Genomic DNA, 24,162 nt, shown 5'->3' with positions numbered 1-24,162 from the left:
TCTTGTGTTGGTTGGGTGAGCACTTTGTTCTTCCTTCTTGCTGCCTCTCTTGGGTTCTTAGGACAGTGGGGTAGCTCTGTTGCCTGATAAGGAGTGCTTCCGAGACCATGCCAGGTGTGGCCATGGCGGGGGGTAGGGTGGGGGTGGGGGTCTGGGTAAAATGTGTTTCTAGGTATTGGGAGCTGGCACTTAGGAATGTGGATGACTAGGAATGGGGGTGCTCCACAGGAGGGAGAGAGGTAAGGGACTTTACTAGGATCTGCTTAGTCTCTTAGGAACAGGGGCAGAGAGTAATGAGAGCTACAACAGGTAGTCTGCTACAGAGCGGGGGTGGGGGTGGGTGGGGGGGAAGAGGGGGAGGACGGTGAGACTGGAGATTAGATCTGGAGAAGTGAAAAACTGTATGGTGTCCCTGCTTTCCTGGTTGCCATGCTGGGTTTTCTGCTTTGTTTCTTAAATCATGCCTAATCTTGACTTAATGGCTCCCTTTTGAAATACCGATTAGTTGACTTATTCCACCTAAAATTCCATCCAAATAATATACATCCATTTAGATCTTTCACCTTGAATTATTTTTCCCCACACTAGAGCCTGTGCCTGTAATTGAGGCTCGTCTGTGGTTTGTAGCTTCTTCTTTGAATTTCCCTGAGGAAGGCATGGCTATCAGGTTGTACTGGCTCAATGCTTCTGTCTTCTCCCTCTAGCTTCCCAGTGCTAGAATTACAATAAATTCCCACCAGTGGTGGCTACTACTTAGAAATGACTGAATGAGGCTGAACAAGAAATGGCTCAGTGGTTGGGAGCACTGGCTGCTCTTCCAGAGGACCTGGGTTCAATTCCCAGCACCCACATGGCAGCTCACAACTGTCTATAGCTTCAGTTCCAGGGGATCTGTAACCTTCATAGAAACATGCAGGCAAAACACTAATGTACATAAGACTAAAAAGAAAAATGACTGAACACTGCAGCTAAACTAACCCTGATGCCAGCTTTTGCTCATGTCTATACGTTTTGTGTAGTGCTGGGGGACTGAAGCAAGCAGCGCACACATGCTGGGCAAGTGTCTTCTCTGTGTTCTACACTCCTAGCATTTGGCCAGCAAAGGGTGAGAACACCAAATACACTGTTGTAACTAATGTGTGCTTTTCATCACTGGCAAAGGCAAACATCTATCTGTTGTTCTTACTCTCCTCTGGCCCCCTTATCTCACCATGAGTTGAGGCCACAGATGGCGGGCCACCTAGGAGAGGTGTGATTGTCAACTTGATACAATCTAGAATAACTTCAACAGAGCGTCTCAATGAAGGATGGTTTGGATTAGACTGACCTTTAGGACACTGTTTTCCCTGTGTTGATAGAAGTGGGAAGGCCCTTCCATTGTGGGCGGCACCATTTCCTGACTTTTCAGTGTAGGGCAGGCATGAGCACAAGTCATATATTGACTTTCTCTTTGCTCGTCACTGGATGTGACTAGCTGCTTCAATCCTTGCCTTGACATCCCCCAAATAATGCATTCTAAATGGGAATTAGAAGCAAATGAATTACCCTTCTTTTCTTAAAGCTGCTTTGTGAGCAACTGGAAAGGAAACAGAACAGCAGGGTATAGACAGTAGGAGAAAGACAGCTATTAGGCCCCAACATCAAATCAACAAAGGAGGAAACCAATTTACTAAAATATTTCTTTTATTTGAATAAGGTCATTGACATTTCTTGAATTCCAGCTAGCATCAAGTAACAATCAGAAAAGGAAAACAAAACAAAACAAAAAAACTTGACAAAATGCCATATAATTGAAATTGACAGTGGATAGAAAACCCTTTTAAACTTTTAACATCATGAAAGAAATATATTAAAATGGGCAACATACAGATTTAAAAAGTTACAAGAGCTGATCTCACCCTAAATCTTACAAATACAAAATTCCCAATGACTGCTTCGTTCATTGCCTTCCTTCTACCAGCATTGTGGGCACTGCGAGAGAACCAGAGCCTGGGAACGACACCAGCTAGCTTCTTTCCAGAGACTCTGCGGAGCAGCAGCTGAGCAACCCTGTGTTCAAGTCTTTTCCATTTTCCTCAAGTTATCAACACGTGCAGCCGTCTGGGGTAACACGTGGTGGCATCAGGAAGGCAACAGCTTGGGCAGGCAGGCTTCACCATGGGCACTTTATGGGTTTCACTAAGTGCCGAGAGTTCGGGCAACAACCTGGGCTTAGTTTGTAGTTGCTAATGAATGGAGAGATTTTAGCAAAATGAACACTAAGATGAACAGAAGGACCAGTACAGATGCTGCTCTCAATAACAGTGAAAATGTGTGCAGCTCAGTTCTGAGCCCACAAAACACATACCCATCACACACTTTCCCCTACTCCTCGTTCTAGTGGTTCTCGGCTGTCAGTGTGCTGTGTCTGTGGTGCCTGTGGGATGGGCACTCTGGGGCCCCACCCGAGCTGTGATGTGATGGAGGGGGATGGGGGCCTGGACTCTGCACTTTTGCTAAGCATTCCATAACTGAATGGTTGGTCCATGGGCCATACTCTGAAAAACACTGATGTGCCTTTAATATGTGACAAAACACTGGTTATTGTTTGTGAAGTTTTAAGACTAAATAAAGCATTCAAATAATCTGAATGCAAATGGCATATTAAATAAGCCTATCAGCAATTACATAATTGAGATTTCTTTTAAAAGTGGCATCATAAATAATGACTTAAAGTTTTAAAATAAATTTTGTTTTAATCCAAGGCACCTGTAATATACTTGCTGGTGTGAAAAGTGAGTTCCAATTACACAAGACACTACAGAGATTGAGGAGTTCCGGCAGTGATAGTTTTCCACAGAGCAGAGGTATGCTCAGAAGTGAGCTATTTAGAGTTAATGATTTTGAAGAAAACAAATAGAGACAGGTATGTGATATTTAAGCAATTCACAAATAAAAAGACCCCTGCTCTTGCTACAATGGCTGTCTGCAATCACAGTAGGGACGATTTTACTTTCCCTTGGATCTGAGCCTGGAACCGTACATTGCCCAAATCTGGGACTCTTTTAATGTCCAGGATATGTGACTGTGGACTCTAATACTTGGCAGCCTTTTATCTCAAGATTTCCCAAGATCCATAGTCTACAACTTGACATTCTTCTGAAAGGTTTTTCAAATGTTAGTAAATTCTGGAAGGTAACACTATTGGAACCTAAGTTTCAAAATGCTAAGTTTACAGAGTGGAAAGGGGGAAGCACTTTATGTTGCACTGAGTTTTGGGGAGTCACTGTGGCTTTCGCAGGATAAATGACAGCATAAAATGCATGGGGGGACCACAGGCATGGTACAAGTCAGGTAGTCACAATGTAGAGTGCTCTTCATAAAGTCATTATATATAATGATTTTAGGTGGTTAGCTCAATCTGTAAATGACATTTGAGAGAAAACTTACGATGGCTTAGAACAATTTAGTAGCATATCTTATTAAACTGTGTTGTTCTGGATCCCATAGCAAACGAGACCACTGCTTTAATAAGAGGTAAACTGTCTTGAAGCCAGCTGTGAAGAGAAAAGTAAAATCTGCACTTAAAATGCCACAGGTGATTTCTCAGTCCCTACAACTAACCACGGGCTGACAGTGCTCCTTCCAGCCCTGTGTTTCCCGGTGAATTCACTAGCCCCACAACATCTTTATTTCTAACATTGAAAGGGGAAACAGTGAAAGTATTTACTTTACAAATTTGCTTTCAAATAGCTCAAAGCTGCTTCTGCCACAGCCTCCTACATTTAAGAGTTTGAAAGTCATAAACCTCCAGTCACATAGAGTAATGTAAACCAGAACATATTGTTAAGTCTTGTGAGTTTAAAATGCCGCAGAACTTGTAATCAGAGCTAAGTACATGTTTGACACAATGGGAGAAAAAATTTCACAAACTAAAAGTATAAAAATCATTTCTGTAATATCAAATTAACATTATTAGAATAAAGATACTCAAGACAGTGGGCATCATGAGTGAATACGCTACCAGGCAAAATACTCAATAAACACTGTCACAGGAATGTTCTCAGCTAAAGGATCTAGGCAAAAACTAGTTATTAGTTTTCCACCAAAATTTCCTTTAACAGTGGACTCCACATTGAAAACAGGGGAAACATTTCATCAAATGCTCGGATGCCTGGGTCTAGTTTAAAATTTGCAGACCAAACACTGATTCCAGAGGGAGCTGTGCTGGGGCCAAAGGGCTGTAGAACTCACTCTTTACAGAAACAAATGCTCACTTCTAAAACCAACTGGTAACAGAGCACACATGAATAGGGTGCTCTTGCTTAGACCTCATTCTGGGGGCAAAGGGCAAGTTGTTTATATAAACAAAGAAACCTCCAACACCAGAGACATAGAGAGTAACACCCACAGCCAGTGGCTGCTCTTGTTTTCTTTAGGCCTTGGCTTGCCATTATTCTGTTCAGTGGCTGCACTCAGTCGGCCAGAGACTCACTGACATTTAAAGACATGTACTACTATGAACAAAATATGGTTGTCTTTAACATTTATTTTTACCAAAAAAAAAAAAAAATTAGTTTTTAAGAGTTATTTTATACAAAATTTAATAACTTAGACTATGAAGCAATTTAAATACTAAATCCCCTCAAAAAGACAAACATTTGCACATACATACATACATGATGTACATATAGGAAAATGAAGGTCAAAAGAATTTTTTGGCAGCTGCTTCTTGCTGAGTCCTAAAAAAGAAAAGAAAAACTGATAGATGCTCTATACACTTAACTTGGGTAAGAAAAGGGCTTATTTAAATTAAGCTATCAATGCCCCCTGAAGTAGAAAATGGTATTGAGATGAACACTTTGTAAACACGCACACCCAATAGACCAGTTTGCTTTGTAGTAACTGTCTATGTTAGTGAAAGCCACTTAACTGCACCAAGTACCTCATCCAGAAGCACGCTGGGCTGGTGTTCTCATGAGACTCACCTGTACATGATATAGCCAATGAACAGCACTGTCTGCACCACTACAAATATCACAAAGTGGACTGTGGACAAACACGACGGAAATGGCGGCAGTTCTGGGCATTTTGGTTTTTCATTAGATGGCTGTAAAGCAAAAAGCCTGCGTTATAATTAGTCAAATAATGATCTGGAAAGATATAAATGTGAAATTTTACAGAACTCATAGTCTGTTAAATAAATAAGTACTTTTCTTTTCTTTATTCATTCCACTAAGTATTTTCTACCTACTTAGCTTCTACTATCTTTTAAAAATTCTTTTTCTTTCAAAGAGCAGCTGACATAAGAAGGCTCCCTCTGTCACTGTCAAGTCATCCACAAGTGCCACCTGCCTCCCGACTTCACTATAAATGATGATTTCAGTGCCCTTCATGTTTCCAGAGACTGGGGTCCCCACAGACTCCCATTGCCCCTGAGGCTTCCAGTTCATAATTTCTGTGTTGGCAAATAATTAACAGCACAGACCTCATGCTCAATAATGTTCCAGGTCATACAATAAATTACATGGTATTTGCCAACAAACTACTTAAACAGAATTTTGTTTCCTGGCACATCCTTCCCAACCTCAGAATACTGTATCTGACTGACTTTGGAAAACTGTCTATCTTCTGGTCTCCATAAGATATGATATTCTAAGGAGATAACTAATACCAAGAGCACAGATGTCATCCAGACACAAAGACTTCTAAGATTAGTTGTTCTCAACCCAGTTCCAACTATGAGGCATATTTTTGGGGATAAATCTCCCACAGTACCAAGTTGGCCGTTGCAACAAAGAGGGAGAGTATCTTCAAACAAAATTAAAATATAATGATTTGGGTGAAAAGCAGAGCCAATAAGAAAACTATTAAGCAAGATTTGCAAAAATGACTCAAGGCATGTACATAGAAACAGTTAAGTAAGGCAGTGTCAAAATGTAATGGGAACAAGAAGTTCAAGTGGTTTCCCTTACAAATGACCTTGAGAAAGTCATGTCAATGTCATTCATTGCTGATATAAATATAACATATTTCAAGGGGTTGGGTCTTCTGTTTCTTCTAAGCTTGACTAGGACCAACTAGCTGAGTGAGAAAAGCACTCAACACAATCTTATTTAATATATCTAATCTTATAAAACCTAACTGATGTGAAATAGTAACAAAATAGGAAGACCATTTCAGATCAGAAGGTTGGGAGAAAATATGCCAAAGAAATATGCTTTTTAAAAACAGACTCACAAAAGTACATTACATAAGATCAAGCCAGCTAAAATCCCAGCACTAATATGGGAGGGGCTAATGAAATCCTGTCTACTGGGGGAGGGAAAGTCAGTTCTCTTCAGGGGTATGGCCCCTGCTGGGCTGCCAATGCTCTGGTGGGTGGCCCTCATGCACATACAGAACTAAGTGGATTCAAGAGTACATGAAATGGGGAGGAGTGGGCACTGGGACTGATCACAATGCCTTCTCTTCAGAGTTTCGCCACAGCCTTCTTTCCTCATGCACGCCATTTGTCGCCAGTCTCACTGGCCAACACCTTAGCTTCTTCTCTTTGGAAAGCCATTAAGCATGCCCACCAGGGAATGAGGAAAACAATCCTCACTCTCCTTCCTGCCCTCCAATTCAAGCTGCATTCCCAGCAGATCAATTGCTAGCCTTCCCTCTCTTCCCCTATTCTCAGCAGGCTCAGCTTCCCTCCTTCCCTTCCACTCTTTCAGCCTCGCCCCACCCCTGCCCCAGCCCTTCTGGCCCACCCTCATTCCTGCATTTCAACTCCCAACACCTGGAAACAAGTCCACTCAGGACACCCAGGGGCCCACACCTGCCAGGGACCTAGAAGCACTCTTAACCAGAAAATGCGCAGCCACCACACACTCCTAAGAGCCAGAGAGGGCAACAGAAACCAAGGACCAGAAAACTCACCCAACAAGGATGACACCTAGAATCACACTCATCCCACACCCAGCTGCCTCGGCTGCAGCATAAAAACACAGCAGCTGCCAGGCAACCCTACGACAGTGGCCCTAAGACATGCAAGATAGCCGAAGCAAAACAAGGACCTCAAAATGGCTGTTATGAATTTGTTTGAGGTCCTTAAAGAGGATATGAATAAATCCACTAGTGAAATCTGTGACAGCACACAGAGGGTAATGAAATGACATGATTAACTAAAACAACATGATCATCTCATAAGATGCATAAAAGGCTTTTAACAAAGGGCAACATCCCATAATAATAAAAGTCCTGAAGGACCTAGAGATACAAGAGACATATTTCAACATAATAAAGGCAGCTTCCAGCAAGCCTACAGCCAATGTCAACTTAAATGGAAATCTCAAAGCATTTCCACTAAAATCAGCAACAAGATAAGGCTGTCATTCATCTATTTAAAGAAAAAAAATCAAATCATGAAATTTACAAGTAAATGGGTGGAGCTAGGAGGGCTGGGAGTTCACTCACTCTGAGTGAGAGAACCAAGACCCCAAAAAGAAAGACAAGGTGTGCATTCGCTTATATGCGATGCTCGCTGGTAAGGCCTTGTCAGAGGCTACAATTCACAGGCAGAGGTCACAGAGTAAGGAAGTAAGTGGGAGGGCAGGGCGCATTAGGAAGAGGAAACAGAGGAGACAGTATGGCTGGGTGTAGGGAGGACAGGAACAGCAGGAGAAAATGGGGAGGGGAAAGAAAGGAGTTGAGAGAGGAAAAATGAGGAGGGGCAGCTAAGACGGAGGGCCACGCGAGGAGTTGTGTGGAAGCCTAACACAGTACAAGTTTCCTAAAATATACACAAATGCAAAGGTGATCTAATGGGGATCACCAGATAAGTGGGGAGATGGAGCCCCAGTTGGACAACTCTTATCACCAAATGAAGCATCTTGGAGGACTTGGGGGAGGGGAAGCCATAATCAGAATATATTGTACTGGAAATAAAATCTATTTTCAATTAAAAAAGAAAACAAAACCACCTTATACTCATACATAGTGTCAAACAAAGTTTTAAGAACATGGATTATAGAGAACATTAAAATGGGAATACAAATATTTTCATTTTCTGGTAATGCAAATTCCCCCCCAAAGCCCCCAGTGCTTGCTTCTGCTCAGTGAGTGCAGACAGACTTCTACCTTCTACCTAGGAACCCAATGCCAAAGCTTCCAGAGCTGATGGGACAGTTAGGGACGAGCACCAGGACACAGGGAGCCATGTTACCATGCTGCGCTGCGCGAGGCTGTCGATGTCTCTCTTCACCACATGCAGGTGCTCCTTGATGTCCATGAAGTGCTGCGTTGTCTCATAGACGCCTGCCGAGCCCGGGTGCTGGATGCCACTGACCAGCCGGACTGTTTCGCTCATGGAGTTCCTGGAACACAAGAAGCCCTTTGAAATCACAAGGGTTTTGTTTTTGTTTGTTTGTTTCCAGTTATAAACTTCAGACGGTTACACCTTTTTAAGTTCAACACATCAGATCATTTAAAAAACAAAAATCCAGCAACACGCACACAATGCCAGAAGACAGAAGTGGCACATACTGGTAATACCCATTCTTGGAGGCCGAAGCCAGAGGGCTGGGAGTTCAAGCCCACTTGGGCTACAGAGTGAGACCATGAATGAGAAGAGGAGGGTAAGGGGAGGGGGAAATGGAAAGGGGAAAGAACCCTAGGGAAGAAACATGTATTTAGAGAGAGGCTGGAGCTGATGTAAAGCCAGCCCCCGGCAGACTTGAGTCCCTGGTTGATTCTGCCACAGAGGTAGGTCTGGCTACTGCAATGTGACAGTGCCTGTTGTGTTTACCTGAACCTTAAAGGACTGACCTCCAGAGGGACTGGAAACTCACTGAAGGCCAGCTGCAGGCTTGAGTGAGTTTCCCACACTACTTGGAGAATGACCCCTGACTTATGGAGCCTAGAGTCCAGATAAACCTACCATAAACTAAGTGAAAAGCACACTTAACACCTCACTCACAGAACACTTTGGCTTAGTAACACAGCGGGTAGAGCTTTGCTTGTCCACGCTCATGACTGAGTGGTCGACTGGGATTTGAGGTTAGATACCACGGACTACTATTGCTACATCACACCCATACCATATCCAGGGAAAGAGACAATGCAAAGTCTGTGGTATGGTTTTTAATGCATAGTTACTACTTCCAAACCATGGTAAAGTAAAAACCTGAAAATCAAGCTCCATGTGCTGGGGGCTGTGTGTGCTGGGAGCTCCTGGGTGCGCCTGCACTCTGATCAGTTGTCACCTTTCTGTGATTGCACTCTGATCACTTGTCACCCTTCTGTGATGATGGTGTTTCTTTTTGTTGGAACAAACCACGACCGGGAACGCAACGAGTTCTGAGTTCTCTTAGTACCTCTGACCAATCAGAGACTCTGTGGGTCTTAGGGGCTCCTGACACAAATGAACTGTGCCTCTGTCTCCCTGTGCTCCTGTCAGGTGGCCCTCATGGACAGGTCCAGTGAGGCAGCAGGAAGCCAACAGAGGAAGCAGCAGTGTCTGCTAACATATGAAGGAATGTGTGAGTCTCCTGACCCTGCACTCTCCATCCTGACTCCATGACTCCACCGTTCCAATCTAAGGCAGAGCAGACACGGAACCCTGCGCATGTGAGTGGCAGCATGTCAGCCAGAAACCGTAAGCACTCCAGTCATGGGGGAAATGAACAGATTTGTTTATAAAAAGGGATGAACGGGCCTAGAAATATCCAAGGTACTTTAGCTAGAGGTACTTTCAAAGCTTTATAATTAGTAAGTCATGTGATCATCACTGACAATAGGAAATACCTTTAAGGTAGTTAGAACACCAAGTCTCTACCATCTTGCTGACTTTATCTCTTCCTGTTCCTTCATCTGTCTCTTTCCATTCCCTGAAGATATCCTTCAACTACAGGCCTGCAGTGTACTGCTCTTTCTAGACATGGCCTTTGCCTCCTCTCTGTGGACTAATTAACACCCATCTGACTTTCCTGGAATCCTTTCCTGACAGAACCAGGCTGTCCCACTTGTGTGGGCCGTGGACTATGTGGCTCCAGGAGAAGACTTTCTATTGTGCCTTCAACAACAGCGGCTCCATCTAGATGAAGCAATAAGGTTTTTTCTCCTACTTCCTCTGTGTCAATCTTAGTGTCAAAAGTAGGAACTACAGTGAAGGAAAGAAGAGCAAACTCTAGCAGTTATGACCACTGGTGTTAAATAGACAAGTTCTACCTGACTTGAGCGAGCAGTGAAAACCACACCACACCCCGGCTTTCTCAGTCAGAAGCTGATTACAATTTATCTTAATGGCAGAGTATCTGTGTTTTCCTCTTAAAACTTCAATATATCCGAGACACATATAAGGCTATCCTGATAGTATAACTTTCTCATAAATGCACATTTAACATTACTGCTTGTCAGAATCACAAATCTGATTATGAAATAGGTTTTTAGTATACAAAGACAGTGTCTCTTAACAGATTCCTCTCTGCTCATTCCCTGGTCCAAGACTCTGCCAACAGTTGTGGGGTGCCATGTTTCGAGCGGGGCAATTTCTAGGCAGAACTGTGAAAGCAACATTGCTTCTGCCCTGCTGAGAGCCACAGTCTGCCAGAGGGCAATGCCCCAGAGGCACAACCAGAGTCCTGCAAAGGAAGATGCCCTGAGCTCAGCAGGCCGAGGGCTCGGTGTCTGGGGAAGGATCTGAGATGGGAAGAGATATGAAACCCTCCCTACAGCAGCGGGTTGAACTGCATGCTGCTAAAAATCTTCCACATGAAACCCCATCCAGACAACCATCATTCCCAGGAAAGGCAGCGATTTCCTCTTTACATTTTTCTGACGCTTCTATTTGGGCTCAGTTTTTGAGTGACCTACCATATGATAACGTGTGTTTGCCACTGCTAACTGGGGCGTGTGGAAGGGCTGCTGCATATCTGCGGAGGTGCTTCTGCGGATAATGCAGTCCAAAGCCTGAGTTTCCCAACCACCACCCGCACTTTAGGGTGTGCTGGTGCTACATGGAGAGACAGGTGAAGAACAAGATCCCTAGAATATGGTCCTTCTACAACAAAGACAGTGTAGGAAATGCCCCCCCAGAGACAGGAACATGAACAAACCCACTGAAAATGGATCTGCGGCCTATGAGGGCAGACAGAAAAGGGCCAGGAAAGAAGTACAGTTCAGTGGACGAGCACTTGCCCCAACAGATCACTAGTCCTAGGGCTAATCAGATGGGGACATGGGAGAAGAATGCAGGTCTGAAAGAGGGGTGACCCATATGTGTATGCATGTGCACGTGTGCATGTGTGTGTGTGTAGTACAGCTCCCCAGAGATGGAGGGCCCACCCAGCTTATTTGTTTAGCTGATCATATAGTATGAATGTTAACTTGTTGGCTCTCACAATTATGCTGTGATTATGTAAAATATCAACAGTAAAAGATGGGTAAAAGACACACAGAAACAATATACCATATAGCTTCTAAAGTTTAAAATCATATGAAAATAAGAGGCTTATGAGATGGCTCAGTGGCTAAGTACACTAGCTGCTTGTCCAAAGGGCCTAAGTTTCATTCCTAGCACCTACATACAAGCTCATAAACACCTCCAACTGCAGTTCCTTGTACCCTCTTCTGGCCTCCAAGGGCACTGTATGCACATGGCACAGACATACACATAGACAAACACACACATACACACACATATACACACACACATAAACAAATAAATCTTCTAAAACATTGTATCAAAATAAAAAATACTGTTCTACAACCCAGTCTACTTCTAAGAGAAATCTATTCATTTGATTTAAATAGGGCAAGGACTCACTTGAGAATTGTGAATTAACAACAAAAAGTATTTCTTAAACACCAATCTCCAGTTGTCAGCGAGTCCTTTCAGCGTCCTATGCTGCTTACCCTGGTCCTGTACTGTTCAGTCCCTTGTAACTCTCCCTGACTTCTCCTCTGTCGAGGGCTGAACTGGGTGGGCATGCTAGAGCTTTAGCTTATGAAGACACACACAGCTTGTTTTCCCTGTTGCAGTCATTGAGGATGTTGGCTATGCGCCAGCCACCCTCATTAGAAACATATCATCCAGAGACAGGCATCTCTTTTCTGTCCGACTCTCTGTCCGTCTGTCTTAGGGCAGAAGATGGCACCAAAAGGAAGTTTCTGAGCAAGTATGCCTGTTTTCCAGTCCTGCCACAGCACGTGTCCTTCTGCCCCCAGTATCTCTCACTGAGCTCTGACCTGCCACACTACACTCTATAATTTCCAAAGAGAGGCACACTCCTGGTTTCAAGTCACTACAGCAAACTTCTTTGCTAAAGCATTTTTTTTCTTTTTTCAGTTTATAATGATTTTCACAATTTAGATGTTTGCAGTTTGAATATATACTTTTATTCCTAACACGACACTAGGCTGTGCAGCCTGCCCTCCTGCAGAGCACTCACACAGGAGAGCAGGCACACAAGTTTCACAGGACAAGGACACAGAACACTGAAACATGACTGCTGTATACTTACTTCATCTCGTTCACTTGTCTCAGGATCTCATGCTGGGCTTTCACCACAGTATCCAGCTCCTGCTGTGAGACCTGGAGGGAAAGAGGGTGGGCAGCTTGCACCCGCTGGCCACGCAGAGCACAGCACTCTCCCCTGGCGGGGGCACTGCATCTGAGCACCTACCTGTCCAGGCTGCCCTGGGGCCCCCGCTCCTCTGCGGGACATCTCCTCTGTCAGGGAAGACACGTATCTCCTCTGCTCATCGAGAATCATATCCAGCTGCCGGTTAAGCTGCTTGATCTCCAGGTGAATACGATTCTGTCCCTCAAAGACCTGCCTCAGCTCACGATCAACTATGCTCTCAAAGACGTCATCCGCTGAAAAGAACCACAAGTTACAATTACAATTCTCTACACATCTGGGGCTTCAAACTACTTTAACGGGCCAAGTGTTGACATACACCAAACCTAGAACATTAACAACACAGGGATGTAAGCTTCCAAACAGTACAGCTGCAGACACCTATCTCAACAGTGACTGAATTACTGTTTTGGTAAGTTAGATCTGAACTTTTTCACTTAAAATAATTTTCTGTTTTATAAATCCTGGGTGACTTTATTAGGGAGAACTGATCTGGAGTAACAGAAAGCAAAACAGTGACAGGCTATGTGAGAAGTGGGCTTATGGCATCAGAGAACTTTCTGGGATGAAAAAAAAAATACCAACAACCAACTGTGCTCTATACACTCATTAGAAAAGCAGCTTCAAGGTATGGTCACAAATTACATGTTTATCATGCCACTGATCACTGTGAGAACTGTATTACATAGTGTTCAAACGCCAGACATGGGCTTCATCGAGTGCAGTCTCTAGTACTCAAATTGATGGGAGCAAACCAGATATAAAGTTGTGTTATGTTTCTGACAATGTAACATAGAAGGTCTCAATTTCTCTGGCATAAGTTAGCATGTAACATTTTTCCACCATTAAAGTCCAGGATTCCCAGCAATAAGGGGAAAAGAAGTAGGCATTGCTTCACTTTAAGTTCATAATAGTTTTGATAGGTCTAAACAGGTCATGTGTGTCATTAGCCCCAAGGTCAAAGGAACATGATAGAGGGGATAAAAAGACCATAAGAGCAGGGACATGGGAAAGAGTGCCATAAACTACTGCCAGACACCACACAGCTGCCACTGTGAATACATGACAGCTGTACAAGCTTGACCTCAACGTTTCCTCATGGATCAAGGAGGCACCCATGAGCCCCACCCACTCCTGAGAAGCTTGACTTGGTGCTGGAGAAGAGGGTGTCATGTTTTTTCAACGGTATGGCCTCTACCGGACTAGTTGGAAGGAAGGGGTTCAGAGGAAAAGGAAGATAACACAGGGTAATGGGGCAATATACCACTACACAATTTCCAATATAATTAATTCCAACATATCCATAAAACTACCAGAACTCTTTAATAAAGGCAATTGTGTAACACGGAGAGGAGACAGTGATCTTGGATGCTTTCACTTAGCACTTTCCCATGAGGGCAGCACTGTCTCTGTTTTTCATTTGTTTAGTTTAAAGAACACAGTGGTGAACACAGCAATGCTGTCCTCACCAAGCTCCAGCACAGTGGCCTGTGTTCACTCACAATGCCATGGTGTTCTTCATCCGCTCCTCACAAGCCACACTCACACCCTGAAGGACCGAAGATTTGCTTTTCCACCATTTCCATCTGTTACTGAGTGTGCTGGTCAGAGAGCAAGGTGAGGCAGGCAGTGCAGATCCCAGTGTCCTCCCAGCTACGACTTACTTGGCTGCCCCTGGAGGTCAGGGTGGTCCTTCTGGAATTCCTCCTTCTTTTTGTCCAATTCTTGCTGGAAGTGCTCAAACTCCTCCTGATACTTTTCCTTTTCTTTTTCTGAAATGTCTTTTTCTGCTGTGGGCTTTTTCACAGGAAGAGTAGGATGTAAGAAAGGGAATGGGGGAGACATCTTGGCATCTGTCCTTCTCACACTTGCTAGTTCATCACTAACCTGAAGATTATCTCTTACTTAACTTACAACTAATTCATTCTTGGTTTTAATAATAACACCAGAAATCACACTAACTGCTATCATTTAAGGAGCAGTTACTGTAAGCACACGTGCATCATTTAACACTTAACAGCACAAGAGACGGCCACTAAACAGACATCTGCTTGTCACAGAGGAAACAAGACCAAATGGCAGTGACTGGACCGACTCAGACTGAGGTCAAGTTTGCAAACGCCATAGCTGGAGCAACACCACTGAAAACTGAACATTAACGGGTTGGGGAGACGGTGGATACTCACTGGCTCTTTTCCAGGTTCCATTAGTTGGAAAGTCAGGAAAGAAAGAACATCGTGGTCATCTGCAGACATAAAAACAGTTTCAGGACGTGCTGTAACCAGCTGTTTCAGTTGAGAATTCACTTGACAGGCGCTTACTATGAAAGACTGACATGAGAACTGCTCTGCACTCTTCACCCTGCACAGTGTTCAACAGGAGCTGCCGGGAACGGTCTAAAGGATCGTCCTCTGCCTTCCCAGGCTTCTTCATGGACAATGTCCTGTTCCAATGGCACAAACCTCTGTCCGCCGAGTTCCCAATGCTTTCCTTTGGTACACACCAGCTCTAGCCTTTCATACTTGCTTTTCTCAACTGGATGACAGTAATACCTCTATTTTATCTACACCATGTAAAGTCAAATTAATACCAAGTGGTTTCCGCTGACAGGAGGAACTACGGAGACTGGCCCCCAAGGCAGCGAGCTGCTGTGCCAGTCCTGGCCTGGCCCATCCATGCTGCGGAGTGATTTATTCTGAGTGTGCAGCTTCTCTGTATGTCTGCCTGTCTGGGGGAGACCTACAGAGGCAGCTGGTAAACAGAACACGACACACTGCACACTGGGTAACCTGAGGAGACATGTGCTGCACATCTGGAATCACAAATGCAGAACAGGACTTTCTGGGGGTGACTATGGGACCCTGAGAAACAGCCTTCACCTGGGCGTGCAACACCTGCAAAGGGGATACAGATGGGGCTGCCCCTCTTTGCTTGAGGCATATAGAACAATGTATAGTTTTGGAAATAATTAAAGTAGTAATGCGCCAATGGTTACAAAGAAGTATTAGCGTGGAGGAATTTCATTTATCAACACATGTAGAAAATAATAGCAATTATTTTCCTTTAAATTTGCCCCAAATTATATTTCCTTGGGCTTCCAAATTCATTTGTATATGATACAGCAACTTTCAAGGGTCCTATAACACTTGGGAATTAATTTTTTATATCCTCAACTTTAAATGTCCCCCATCACTACAAAAGGCACAAAGTATTTTACATGCCTCCATGCAGCTCCCATACAGCCAAAGACTGGCAGAATGCACTATGGGAAGGCTCCAAAGACACTTAAGAGTGAGGTGGAATTGAGTCTACATACCCTAAACACACGATTACCAGTAAGTTTATCGTACACAAGCTTTCAATATGAAAAGACAGCAAGATTTACCTGCAAGACCTCCTGTTGCAGCAGATACCCCAAAGTGCCCTTGTGTGGGGATAATCATATTTTCCACTTTGGCACAAAATTCATAATCATTTTTATCTGGTGTAAAGCCATTATTGATCATGACCTAGGAAGACATACTAAAGTTGAGGTTCTTATAACAGACATTTAAAAATAAATTTTAGCACTTTATGATTAATAATATTCACTCTGGTTCCTTCTATTATAATTCTTTTTGTATGTGGATATTGTGTGTGTTTGAGTATGCATGCTTGCATGTGTGTGAGCATATGGGGACCGCAAGGTGACCCTGGGTATCTTTCTCAACCACTTGTCACTTTATTTACTGAGGCAGAGTCCCTCAGTTGATCTCAGAGCTCAGTGACTCTCTAGACCAGCCAGCCATCTTGCTCTGCCTCCTGAGTGTTGGGATCCCAGGTGGCCACATTTTCTCAGCTTCCATGTAGGTTCTGGAGCTCTGAGCCTTGGCTTTCAAACCTGCGTGGCCAGTTCTTTGTCCACCAAGCCATGTCCCCAGCCCTATGAAGGGTAATCTAAAACAAACTCACACACCAGCCGTCAGTAAACAGTGAGATAGGTCACTTAATTTTTTTAAAAAATCCATTATATGTTAAAGGTTCAAAAAGATAAAATGCTGACAGGTTAACAATCTTTGATCTGTCTAAAGTAAAGTAAGTGCCTTTCTTGAAAAGCTGTAGGAGCCCTGATCATTCTGAATGGACCACACAGCAGGGACGCAACTGCTCTGGGCTATGCTGGGTTAGCAAATGGGACAGTGTCGCTCCTCCTCCTCCACCTTCCTCTGGCAGCTACCACCTCAGGTCAGCAGTAAGTGGAGCCCGGCAGATAAGATGAAGATGGGATCAGACTGCAGCTCTCTCCACGTTACCTGCAATCTCCCACGTTCACTTTCTCCATGTTGCCAATGCAAAGATGGATCTTGAGGAGCTGTTTGAAAAGCGGCATTTAAAGCACCAGGTGCGGTGCTTTCAGAGTCAAAGAGCCCGAGCCATCTCGCTTTTTGTTCCATCACGGTGTTTTAAGACTTACTCTGGGGCCTAAGTCACTTGTTAAAACTGCAAACACCATCACTTCTGTTCCTGCTGAGAGTGCCAACTCTCCTAGTTGCTCAAATGAATGGTCACTGCGAGTCTTTCCACCCCACTTTGGAAACATCCTCTATCTTCAGGCTACAGCAAACCACCTGCTCTCTCAAATGTTCAGCTTCTTCAAGGCCCTGTCTGCTTTTTGTGCCTGGAACACACGCACATTTTACACTCACATGCACACTGAGGTGCACCTCAACTAAGAACTCTTTCCAGACCTTCCCCAGGGTCAGGTCTCAGGGTCCAGGTTCCAAGCTCACAACTCCTTCCTGCTGTGCCAGAGCCCTTGTCGCCCAGCATGGTGATGCTACGTGCTTCCTCTACGGTCTACAAGTGCTTCAGGGAGAACGGCCTTTGTCTTACTCGTATTTGTATCCTGAAGACCTGGATGTGCACGGTAGGTACAGTCTCTTCGAGTGGGGAGCTTAAGGTTCCTCTGGCCGAACAGACACTTACTGCAAAGCTGCCCTACAGAGGATCCCTTATACTAGATGATGCATTAACTTCTGGTCTCTCAGAGAAGTGGTTTTAAACCCGTGGGTCGTGACCCCTCTGAGGGTCAACAGGGATCACATATCAGATATCTTGCATATCACATATTCATATTAAGATTCATAACAGTATCAAAATTACAGTTATGAAATAGCAACAAAATAATTTTATGTTTTGGGGTCACCACAAGATGAGGAGCTATATTAAAGGTTCTCAGCATTAGGGCAACGCATACAGATATGTAGAAATCACTTACGTATATTAACTTCTGCCAAGAATTCAAAAGAAAAGCTCTATTAGAATATTCCTTATTTAATTATTGTCACTTACTGTCAATGTTTTCTGGTAATAGGTAATCTTTGCCCGGACAGGATAGGGCTTGTTACGAAAGTCCCTCTGACAACTTGCTAAAGCCTGATCAGCACCATCACTGTAGATTCAAAAATATCAAGTTACAACGAAGCGTATGACAGTCCATGCAGGTCAGAAGACAGAAAGGCTTTCCCTGTCAGAACTCCAGGGAACTCTGGAAGGGAGGGCCAACATCTCCATGTGCTGAAGGGATGAAGCATCCAAGTCACTCAGGGGTGCTTTATTTTTTATTTTACTTTTTATGCGGTTGGGAACTGAACCTGGAGTCTCACACATGCTAGCCAAGTGCTCTCTCTACCACTGAGCTATGTCCCCAGCCCCTTGTGGAGTTTTTAAAGACAAAAGTCTATAACTCCTATCCAAGGCGGCTGAAGCTGAAGCTAAAGACTGGCCCAGGCACTTCCCTTTAAACCACTCCACCACGGGTATAAAAGCTACCAGCGTTGTAGTCACTAAGGCAGGAAAGAGCAAAGCCAGGCGCAGATAAATAAGCAATTTGCTTACCCTCAGCACCTAGAAACTGTGTAACTGACAGTTTCAAAGTGACACTGATTCTGAAAAACAGACTATGCTCATTGGTTTGCTGAAAGCTAAATTTATTTTTGAAAGATTTCTTTCATGAAACATAAAAAGTATGGTTTGCAGAAAGAACTTCAAGACACAAAAGCAGAGTATACAGTCTCACCTAGCTGCAATACAACAGCTCAGGAAAAGGAGTAATCATTTCATTTGAAGAGTGTTGAGATTGGAAGCAAAACATTTCATGAGGTTTCCAAAATGAAACTGAAATAAGAAATACTGCAAAAATCACACTTACTTTTGATGGTCGTAATTAATTTGTCCATTGTTGCCTATAACTACTATAGCAGGATTATTTTTCTAAAAATAAAGAAAACACATTTATTTTAATATCTTTCATAAAAAAAATCATCATTCTTAATTTGCTATAAGACCCCCATACTGCTGAGATTTTAGGGCACTTAAATTTTTAAAATACTATGACTTAAGTTTTCAAAAAGTTATTAAAAATTCTTTGAAATGCTAATAGTAACTCTGAAAACTCAATAAACAACTAGGTAAAGGGAAGAGCATCAATCTTAAGCTTTCAAACACAAGTTAATAATTTCAGCATGTAAGCATATTTTGTTTTAAACTGTTTTTAAGACATCATCAGGACAGTAGGCCTGACCAAAAAGTAATTAACACAGGAGACAATCCCAGTATGAGAGCCAGTCACAGCCAAGTCACAGGCACTTGAACTCTGCCACAGTTTCCTAAACTCTATTGGTTTCACTGCCCACATCTAAAAACTCATGCTGACTTCTCATAGACACTGAGTGCACACAGGGTGTGAATCAGTGACAGGTCCTCACAGCTAGGTCTCCATCATGATAATAAATTAATGTGCAACAAATCATGTCTACAAGCTTGTACCTGATAGATTCTCTGCTCAAGACCAATCACCATGCTCAGACTATCAACTGAGTTCTTTACTATTAAGTTTTAGGTGCCAGGTGAGGCATCTTCTCACAGCCTAAATGGAAAATGGCTAACAGTTTTAACAATGAATACCTTGCCATCATTGTCAAAAGAATCAAAAAATACTCCAACACCATTCCACTTATCAGCTGATCCAAACACAGGGCCATCCAAGCCTTGGTTTTCTGTATACCAAATTGCCTGAAAATACATAAGAGAAGACAGTTAGGAGACAGAGGCTTCTGCCAATGATACTAGCTCAAGTAACAGAAATGATCATACTAAGCCATCAGCTCCAATTCGACCTCTTCCAGTCACTCGAAATGTCACTTCCACCTCCCAGTTCTCGAAGGCTGCCTTTGTTTTTGTCCACACTGAACCTCGTTGGCTTTTTAATGACGGTGCTATTCGAATCTGATCTGAACTTGGAATAGCATCTAAGGTAGAAATCAGAAAAGAAAAGCTTTATGGTATAATTATGCAGAATTCAACATATCTCTGAACTGCTGCATGTAACTACAAAGACCGAATTTTACCTTCATATTGTACATAATAATTTTGTTAGAAATTTTCTTCTTGCTGACTGCTATGACTTTGGAATTTTACTTTGAATAGAGAAATATATCTGAAGCTTATACCCATGTAATAAAATTCCCACACACCAAGGAAGGAGATTAAGAGTTAAAACTATTGCTTTTATATTGTGGTTTCTGATTTTGTGTTTTTATAGGTTTTCTTTCTGTTGTATGCCTGTTTCTTCTGCTTTTTTTCCTGTGTGTGTTTTTAATTCCTGTTTGTTTTCTAAAGAGAGAGGGGGCACAGAGTTAGACGGGTGAGGAGGTGGGGAGGTAAAATGGTGAGCAGATTATATGAATCTTCAATAAAAAAGGCAAACCATCCATTTGATTTTCATAATCTTCTTTTAACAAAAATACCCCCCAAATCTTCCCAATATTAAAAGTCTTCAATGTATTTAACTAGTTAGAAAGCACATTATGACAAGAACCCATCACTAGGAATCAAGTTCAGCTCTGACTTTGAACGAATCATTTCCTTACTCTTTTGGGTTCATTATATGTTCATCTGTAAAATGAGGGCCAGGCCTGACTTTTCTAAACACTTCAAAATCTTATGTCAAATACCCTGCATATTTACATTTTCCTACGAAGAAGGCCAACTAAATTTTAATTTAATAATCAGTTCTTTCACAAAGGTGGACTCTGAGAAAACAAGTGACTCTTCAAAAGAGTTACTGGCTCAAGTCCCAATTTAGCTACTTATGATCTTAGGCCGGTCATTGACTATAAAAGTTTGCATAGGGACATTGCTGGTTCCTTTTCAAACCATCACAGCAAAGTAAGGCACACAATTTTGGGGGTGGGTGGGTTCAGTACATTTAAAAATTACATGTATACTATACTGTACACTGAGTGTATAACAGCAACATGTCTAAAATAACAATGAGAAAGGTTTTTTAACTGTATCAAGGAGTTGGCACATGAATCAGTGGAAGAGCACCTGTCTTATTACTCACAGGACCTGCGTTTAACTCCCAGGACCCCAGAGACCAAAACCAAAACCAAACTAACAGCGTCATTGATTGAAACTGCTAGACTGCATCTGGTGACACCCTAAAAAAGGGTCCTTCTAACTGAGTCCTTCTAACATACCTCCAGTCTGAATCAAAAACCAAAAACCAAAAAGCCAACCAAACATATTCTATGCAAAATTAGATAAATGGAGACACAGTAAAACAAGGTATTCTTGTAAATCCTTCAATCCTCTCACCATAAGGTACCTAAAAGGACTATTCAAACAGATCCTGTCAGATTGTAGCCATTCTGACATTTATGCTGGGACATGAGACAACTGTAATGACACCACTTTATAGGTAGGAAAAGAAAGCTGAGGTACTTTACTCACTGGTTCAGACACTCAAAGGCTGGGGGTAGAACATTACAGAAAAAGCCCTGGACACACACCCTGGAGAGCTGCGCCCATTGTCCCAGAACCTTCATCTCTCTTAGTCACTTGTCCCATCTATACAGGAGATGACACCTGGCTGCCTACTACAACTCAATAGGAGAATGAAGGTGAGAGTTTGAGAGTTAGGAACAGCTATAGAATATTTTCATTTTCTGCCCTTATGAACCTAAAGATACGTGCTGACAGTACAAAGGACATAGGATTTATACAAGAGAAATAGTATCTATGTGATCCTAATTAGGCTGAATGGAATCGGCTGTGCTTAAACTAAATCCTAAGTTTCTCTAGTTTGTTTGTTTGTTTCAAATGATGGGTTGCAGGAATAAATGAAAAGGGAGAAAAATGAACAACAGTATTAATAGAACAGTAAGATTAAAAATTACAGTAACAACAGAAACAAGGGATTCCCATGCCGCCCACACCAGTGAGTCTAACCACCAAGTTGCACTAGGGTTCATTAGACACGTCCCTCCACCCCCATCTTTAGCCCAGACTGAAGTTAAATTCAGCCAAGGATGACCTTGACCTTCTGACCTTGCTGCCTCCACCTCCCAGTGAAATCAGTAATAGGATTACAAGCGTGAAACACTACACTTGGCTTATAGGACACTGGGGATTGAACCCAGGGCTTGGTGCACACTGGGCAAGCGGCCTACCAACCGAGCCACAACTCTAACTCTTTATTTTGACCTCTTTCACAGTGACTAGATTTATTGCTTGTGGCTCTGTGCAAGAGAGTGCAGATAACTAAGTTTGGTACTCGATTAACATTCTGAATCTGCTACTGTGAGTGCGATAGAAAAGACAGAAAACAGCAGACAGGCCATGGAGAGGTTCAGAAGTGAAGAGGTGTCAATAAATTCACCATCATTCTCAAAAGAAAAACAAAACCAGACGGTCTGAAAGCCTGTGTTTGGTGTCATGTCCATCATCCCTGTATATTCAGAGCTGTCTTGATAACACAAGCCCAGAAGGCTTATAATAAACAAACTGGGTAACAGCATAATTGCACCCTCCTTCAACTACATAATGACTCAGTCATTAAGTTCAGTGAAATTTACACCTGATAATTGCACATTAATTTGAGAGAATTTGGCCCTTCCTGGAAGTGTGCTTTCTAGTTAGCAGATACTTTCTAGAAATAAAGCGTTTTGTTTTCAGTCACTGGACAATCTCAAATCATACAGAAAAGCCTTCTATAAATGACACTTGAGTTACACACAAAAATAGAAGGTATTTACTACTTGCTTTGATGGATGTATCTGACAGCCACTGAGGGGCTTATGGAATGACACGTGCTGTTAAATTCTTTGGTCAGCAGTGACACATCAGCACTAAAGAGTGCAATACTTTTTTATTTCCTCCCCCAACAAGGGCAATGCTCACTCTAATGGTTCTGTCATCTGTCTGAGTGAATAAAACTTGAAGCAGAAAGTATTTCTTTTTTTTCCCTAAGATGTCTATTCTTAGTCCCATGTTCGGAAACAACTGATAGAAAAAAAAAATCTCCTGTACTAACTAAATAAAGACACTAATATAAAGTGTAAAGTTCAAAGACCACACACACAATCACTGAGTGGCAATTCTATGGTGTAATCCCAAAATTTTAAGAGCGACATCCAAAGACCTAAAAATCAGTCTAAGCCTATGATGTCTTGGAGAGGTCACGGAAGTTAGACACAAACCTCACCACTGACCATGGTTACTCCCTAAAACAAGCAAGCAGAAGGACGCTGTTGGAACTGGTCTCAAATTGCTATGGCCAAGGAAAGTGTACCCTTGAGACGTGGCATCAGGGTGTAAGGTAACGTGACACCTAGAAGCTGGTTTGCGTGCAAGGAACTGCAGAAAGTAACAAAACACCTCGGAATCAGACAGTAAGGTACAGATGAGATTAAAGAAGAGAAGGCTGGTAGCGGGCGGACAAGCTGGGTGAGAAGCCTCAGGGACACGCGGGAAACCTGCCGGCTAGGGGGATCCTGAGTAGGGACTGCTGCCCCAGTGCATGTGGCATGCAAGGGCTGGAGCTGGTCCTCGGCACTGCAAGGCATTGGGAAGACGGACCGATGGGGACAGAAGGCAAGGAGGGAACCCGCCCCCAGCCCCAGCCCCGGCTTACTCCCCGCGTGGGCCCAGAAGGGCACGGTCCCATCGCTCTGCACCAGATGCGGCCCCTTAAAGCTGTATTTATACTCGAAACGGCGGTGTGGCAACTCGGCTGGGGTGCCCGCGGCGCCGGGGGCCGCAGCGTCGCCTCCCATGCCGTCGCTCCCGACGAATTGGGTGAAAGACAGCAGCAAGGCGCAGAAGAACGACCGCGCTCCAGCCTGGGGACCCTTCCGCCAGGACCCCGCCATCTTGGATTCTGGGACGCAGAGGCCGGCGGGAGAGGGAGGGGCTCGGGAGCCGTGGATGGCCAACAGGGCGCTCACTGATTGGTGGAGCCCAGGAGACCCAAGGACAAGGGATAAGCCCCGCCCCTGGCCTCCTCTATCCTGGAGGCCACTAAGGAATGAGTATCTGTGGGCGGGGCCACAAAAGGGTGGGGCAAGACTGGGAGGCGGAGCTGGCCCAAGAGCTCACAACTCCAGCAGCGTGTGGTGGGGGCGGGCACTGAGGTGTTCCTACTACCAATTTTTTTCAAGCCCCAGGGTAGAGGACTTTTCTGTGGGTTAGAAAACCTCAGAAGCCCTAAGACTTGTGGCTTGCGGAGCCAGCC

The 24,162-nt window shown here is 43.5% G+C and overlaps 1 protein-coding gene across 3 annotated transcripts; it reads right to left on the bottom strand.

The window, feature by feature from the left end:
• Positions 1-1,665: 1,665 nt before the first annotated feature.
• On the bottom strand, positions 1,666-23,835 carry LMAN1 (lectin, mannose binding 1). Of its 3 annotated transcripts, none has more exons than XM_084780152.1 (14): positions 23,563-23,835; positions 19,740-19,894; positions 19,551-19,658; positions 18,796-18,857; positions 17,937-18,036; positions 15,991-16,114; positions 14,792-14,850; positions 14,270-14,402; positions 12,648-12,841; positions 12,486-12,556; positions 8,189-8,339; positions 4,968-5,089; positions 4,655-4,721; positions 1,666-3,536 (listed from the first exon to the last, which is right to left on the bottom strand). In XM_084780152.1, exons 1-13 carry the CDS (start codon positions 23,798-23,800, stop codon positions 4,685-4,687), a joined length of 1,554 nt encoding a protein of 517 aa, XP_084636278.1. In that variant the 5' UTR covers positions 23,801-23,835; the 3' UTR covers positions 1,666-3,536; positions 4,655-4,684. The 3 variants fall into 3 exon arrangements, with proteins under 3 accessions (XP_084636278.1, XP_084636277.1, XP_084636276.1); XM_084780151.1 differs by having other exon boundaries at positions 4,659-4,721; XM_084780150.1 differs by having other exon boundaries at positions 1,666-4,721.
• Between the last annotated feature and the right edge of the window lie 327 nt (positions 23,836-24,162).

Source organism: Acomys minous (assembly GCF_964271855.1).
Source record: "Acomys minous genome assembly, chromosome: 4".
In the NCBI taxonomy this organism is placed as follows: domain Eukaryota; kingdom Metazoa; phylum Chordata; class Mammalia; order Rodentia; family Muridae; genus Acomys; species Acomys minous.
The sequence above is the reverse complement of the archived record's forward strand: the minus strand, read 5'-3'. Positions and strand labels throughout refer to the sequence as shown.

Coding starts and splice junctions, on each gene's coding strand:
- LMAN1 (XM_084780150.1), bottom strand. CDS start 23,800: ATGGCGGGGTCCTGGCGGAAGGGTCCCCAGGCTGGAGCGCGGTCGTTC. Junction 18,037..18,795: donor ATTAATTACGACCATCAAAA/GTAAGTGTGATT, acceptor TTGAATCTACAG/TGATGGTGCTGATCAGGCTT. Junction 16,115..17,936: donor ATTACCAGAAAACATTGACA/GTAAGTGACAAT, acceptor ATGTCTTCCTAG/GTCATGATCAATAATGGCTT.